The sequence below is a fragment of the Lupinus angustifolius genome, chromosome LG01 (assembly GCF_001865875.1).
Source record: "Lupinus angustifolius cultivar Tanjil chromosome LG01, LupAngTanjil_v1.0, whole genome shotgun sequence".
NCBI lineage: Eukaryota > Viridiplantae > Streptophyta > Magnoliopsida > Fabales > Fabaceae > Lupinus > Lupinus angustifolius.
The window spans coordinates 22,778,413-22,784,042 of record NC_032009.1 but is presented as its reverse complement, the minus strand read 5'-3'; the positions used below and the strand labels follow the sequence as shown (position 1 = coordinate 22,784,042).

The 5,630-nt window shown below is 29.2% G+C and overlaps 1 protein-coding gene across 1 annotated transcript; it reads left to right on the top strand.

Moving 5' to 3' along the window:
• LOC109342732 (cytochrome P450 71D8-like) lies at positions 1,336-4,950 on the top strand. The gene is made up of 2 exons (XM_019580699.1): positions 1,336-2,268; positions 4,321-4,950. Exons 1-2 carry the CDS (start codon positions 1,360-1,362, stop codon positions 4,942-4,944), a joined length of 1,533 nt encoding a protein of 510 aa, XP_019436244.1. The 5' UTR covers positions 1,336-1,359; the 3' UTR covers positions 4,945-4,950.

Here is a 5,630-nt window from a genome sequence, read left to right as displayed (position 1 = left end):
AATAAAAGTCATCTAACCATACCTTAAAATTAAAATCAGGTATAATTATTTTTTTAATCCATGATATTCAAATAAAATTCCTATTAATTTGGTCTAATATCTCATAATAATAATAATAATTTTTCCCCAAAGTCATTATATATAGAGTGATTCACACCATATTTAAATTACAACAACTACACCAAGTAGACATTGATCAAAATTATAAAAAAATACACGACTTATCTTTTTTTAAGCCACTAACATATATATTATATGTATTTTTTTTCCATATAACCAATGATATTCCCTAATGTTATGGATAAGAGTTGTGTGATTATTTCTTTTAATAAATGTTGCTCTCATAAAATTGAATATTTATCAAATACAATTCATAAAAATTAGTAAAGTCTTATACCACTAAACTAATATATATTTCATCATTACATGTGAATCCTTATATTTGAGACAACAACATCATCATCTATCAGATTTTCTATCTACTCCAACAACTATTATCTATATTAATAAAAGAAAGTAACCTTAACACATATTCTCACCTATTATATTTGAAAACAAGTATATTTATCCTTTTGTTGTTATTATTTAATACTAAATTTAAATTATAATTAAATTTTAATATATTATTAAAATTTTATTAGTTATCTATATTTTTAGACAAGTCTTGTAAATATTAGCTAGACAATAAATATGTCTTCAACAATGAAAAAATTATTTCCTTTTGGAACTTTCAAACTGAATCATTGTATTTTTATTTCTCTTCACGTAAATGTTTTTTAGTATCTTAAGTCAAAATATCGTACAGTAAATGATATAAAAAGTGAAAAAAATTCCATTATCAATAAATATTCATTAAACTCAAAATTTTACTGACCCTTCTGGGTGGCTGTTTGTATGATACCATCTATTGTCCCAATTGATTAGTCAAGAAAATATATTTTAAAATTATTTAGTTGATTTAAATATGTTTTTTTATCCTTGTAAACATTGGTTAATTAGAAATCTGTCTCTATATTTTTTTCTCCCTAATATTCTTGAATTAGAATAGTTTTCAGTAAGGAAGATATAAGTTCTTATTTCTATACTTAAAATATAAGATAAGAATATCATATAATTATATTTAAAGGATAAAAATATCATATTTTTATATTTTTTTATTTTGTTTTTTTATGTATTTATTTCTCCATAAAGGAGAGATTCTACCTCAATATTCCATTTACCTTAACTTTGATAAATTAGTCACTACCATTCTTCAAATTTTGAATATAAATACCCTAGCAAGGGAAAGGTGGAAGATGCATAGAAACATAAGTTACAAACTCCTAAAAGAAACTCCTATCTTTATTCACTTGTGCCTGCATGGAAATCCTTCCTTCCTTCCAAATGGTTCTCATCTTTTGCCTCTCTTTGCTGCTTTGGCTTGCAAAGACTTATAAGCAGAAAACCAAAGTGAATAGTATGACACAAAAACTGCCCCCAGGACCATGGAAACTGCCTCTAATAGGGAACTTGCACCAGCTAGCATGTTCAGGTTCACTTCCTCACCATACTCTCAGAGACCTAGCCAACAAATATGGACCTCTAATGCACCTTCAACTTGGTGAAGTTTCTACAGTGGTTGTGTCATCTCCTGAAATGGCAAAAGAGATCTTGAAGACCCATGATCTTACTTTTGCTCAGAGGCCAAAACTTCTTGCATCTGAAATTTTGTTCTATGGATCAACTGATATTGCATATTCTCCATGCAATGATTACTGGAGACAAATGAGAAAAATATGCATATTAGAGCTTCTAACTGCTAAGAGGGTACAATCATTCTCCTTCATTCGAGAAGATGAGGTAGATAAGCTCATAAAATCCATTCACTTGTCTCAAGGTTCACCATTCAATCTTTCTAAACGACTTTTCTCTTTGGTGAGTACCATTGTTTCAAGGGCAGTGTTTGGCAAAAAATCTGAGCACGAAGATGAACTTCTATCTTTGCTCCAAAAAGGAGTAGAATTAACGGGAGGTTTTGATGTGGCTGATTTTTTTCCTTCATTGAAACCTATTCATTTCATTACTGGGATGAAAGGAAAATTGGAGGGTGTGCATAAGAAGTTGGATATGATGTTAGAAAACATTATCATGGAACATCATGAAAATATGACATCATCAAAACATGGCAAGGGTGAAGCAGAAAATATAGTTGATGTTCTTTTGCGCGTGAAGGAGAATGGAAGCCTCGAGGTACCTATCACGAATGACAACATTAAAGCCGTCATATGGGTTAGTAAAATCTAATACACCATTACCTTCCTTCTATAACTTTATATTATTTGTTTATATGTTTTCTATAAAATATTAGAAGAACACATTGAAAGACTTTTTAAATGAGTTCCACTACTGTGTGGAGAGGGCAGGACATACCTTAAATTATAATATATGACAAAAATATTATAATATATGACAAAAATAATATTTTATATGTTTTCTATAAAATATTAGAACAACACATTGAAGACTTTATAAAGGAGTTTGGCTGCTCTGCAGAAAGGGTACTACGTACCTCAAATTATAACATAAAATAATATTTTAATAGTTCAAATTTTTGTTTTTTTTTAAATTAAATATTTTTAAAAAATAACCCCTCTCATTTTCCTAGTACTAGATAATCGAGTACCGGAGAGGAATCTATTTCCTTTTAGAGTGCTAAATTAACCTGGAACACTGTTCTAGCCAAGAGAAATGGCTTGAGTATATTGAGGTTGAGATTAGGGTTAGATGGGTGTTGATATTTTATAGGTCCGGTGAGTGAAAAAAAATTGAACCTTTAATATCAAAGTTCGAATTAAATTAAGAAATTAAAATAAATTATAATGACAAAATAAAGATAACAACATATTCTATATCAAGAAATTTAATTATGTGATATTTTTGCAATAATTTTTTAATAAAATATTTCTTTTATAAGAAGGCAAAATACAATTTTTTTGGGCTCAATTGTATTGTTGTTACATATTGAGATTATGGTCCAATATGATTTTTTAGGATCTTCGTCATAATTAAATGGTATCATATTTTTCTCATTTTCCTTTATTTTAATTATATATAAACTAAATAATAATATAAAACAAAAAACACTGATCGTTATAACCAAATTTATAGAACGAGTTTATGCATAGAATAATAATAATTGACCACCTAACAAATTTTAAAACGAATAAAAGTAATCAGATAAATCTTAGTCTTTTCCTAGAATTACCATGGACAAGGCATGGGTTTCATAAATCCAATCCCTATCATGGGGTCCAAATCTTCTCTCCTACTAAAAATATGAGAATAAATGAAACTATCAAATTAAGAAAAAAATAATGACCATTAGATATTTATTTCTATACATGTTATAATCTTGACCTAATACTTAACCTCTAAGTATTGGAAAAGATCCATATTTGCCGGCTTGGTTTCAAGGGTAGGGTCATAGATTTTTCATCCGTGCTTTCTCTGGTGTTTTCAGCATCTAATTGTTTGAATTATCAAATTGTTTGAAATCTGTTGAAATTTCAATTTGTCTGAAATTCATTTGGCGTGCCTTCACCATCACTACTGATAATAATGCAAAATGGACAATATGCTTCAATAATCAACATTTTTTTATGGAAGAACATATTAATTTAGCCAATTTTCATATCAAGTTTGTAAGCATTTTTATTGAATAATGTGGATGGTCAATGAGCGTAATATAAGAAAAAGTAAAAATAAAATTGAATAAATTATGATATTATATGATTTTTTTAATTTTATATAAAATATTAAATTTGATTAAAAAAATCTATTTGATTACTTTACTAATTTATTTTTCCTTTATTATATGAAATTTTATGTTTTACTTTATAGTAATAAAGAGGAGTCTAACTCATTGAAACATGCATAACATACAATTTTATCATTTAAGGTGCCACTTAAATTTTTTAGCACAAGAAAAATGGGTGGACCATTTTGCCATTACTAGCCTTGAACCAATATTGTTGGTGTGTCAATAAAGTCCATAAAATATTTTAAAAGAGAAAAATGTAGAAGTTTTTTTTAAATGTCTCTTTATTAATAAATCTCAAACTTAATTTCTTCTTCAGGCCAAAAAAATATCATTCCCACTTAGTTTTGTTTTTTTTATCGGCAATTGTTAATATGTTAATTGTTAATATTTTTGTTGTGGATAAGACTCGAATTCATGATCATTAAATGTTTTATCTTCTCTAAATTAAGAGGATAATCACGCTGATTTAGTTAACAGAAATGTTTAATCATTTGAATTTACTTGTTCCAAAATATACCCAGGACATATTTGGTGCTGGAACTGATACTTCATCAACATCAATAGAATGGGCAATGTCAGAACTAATGAAAAACCCTAGAGTGAAGGAAAAGTTACAAGTTGAAATAAGAGAGGCTTTTAAGGGAAAAGAAACAATTAACGAGAAGGGTCTATCTAAACTTAGTTACTTCAAGTCAGTGATCAAAGAAACTATGAGGTTACACACAGTTGTTCCTTTATTAGTACCAAGAGAAAGCAAAGAATCATGCAAAATAGGTGAATACCAAATACCTACAAAGACTAGGGTTATAGTAAATGCATGGGCACTTGCAAGAGATCCAAATTATTGGTATGATGCAGATAACTTTGTTCCTGAAAGATTTGATAACACTAACTTTGACTTTAATGGGAACAAATTTGAGTTCATTCCTTTTGGAGCAGGAAGGAGAGTATGTCCAGGAATTTTACTAGGTTTAGCTAATATTGAACTTCCTCTAGCTGCATTACTTTACCATTTCGATTGGGAACTACCCAATGGAATGAATCCAGAAGATTTGGATATGTCTGAAACCTTTGGTTCTGCTGTGGTAAAGAAGAACAACTTGTATTTGATTCCAACTCCATCTAATTATTCTCCTCCATCATAATATGTGTCTTTGAACCTCTTATAACTGCTCTCACTTTACTTGAACTAGAGTAAGTGATCACATCACTACTCTTGTTTTCTTCAATGTAACTGTTATGATTATGTTGAGACTATTTTTGTGTTATTTAAGTATTGCATAAATAAAATTGTATCTGTTGTTGTTGTTGTACTACTCACTACTCAGAATGGTAAAACTTTTGATATAGGGAAATTGTACCTGCAATTTTCATTGTCAACTAATTATGAAGTATTTTGTTGTTGAAATTTATACAATTGCTCATATAAATTTAACATCACTTTCTGACTAATAATCATGTTATATTTATATAAACGTGGAAGGATTTCATTATTGTTATAGTTGTTTGTTTTAGCATGACCATCTTTGGTACAAGTCAGAGAACAAAAACAAAACGGTTGAAACATCAAGGTGACATGAGTATTGGCTAAGAATTTGTCCACAACTACCAATAATCGGGAAAAATTACTGGGATAGTGTAGTTTGACTACACTATCCCAGCTTTGGGGTAGGTTTTGAATTATTTACGGGATTGGGTTAGAATTTAGTGGATCTCGTGGACACCATCCACGACTTTGCCAATGTCGTGGACCACATATACGATTTCCCTGGAAAGTCGTGGACCACATCCACGACTTTCCTGCCATGTGTCAGGTTAGTGTAAGTCGTGG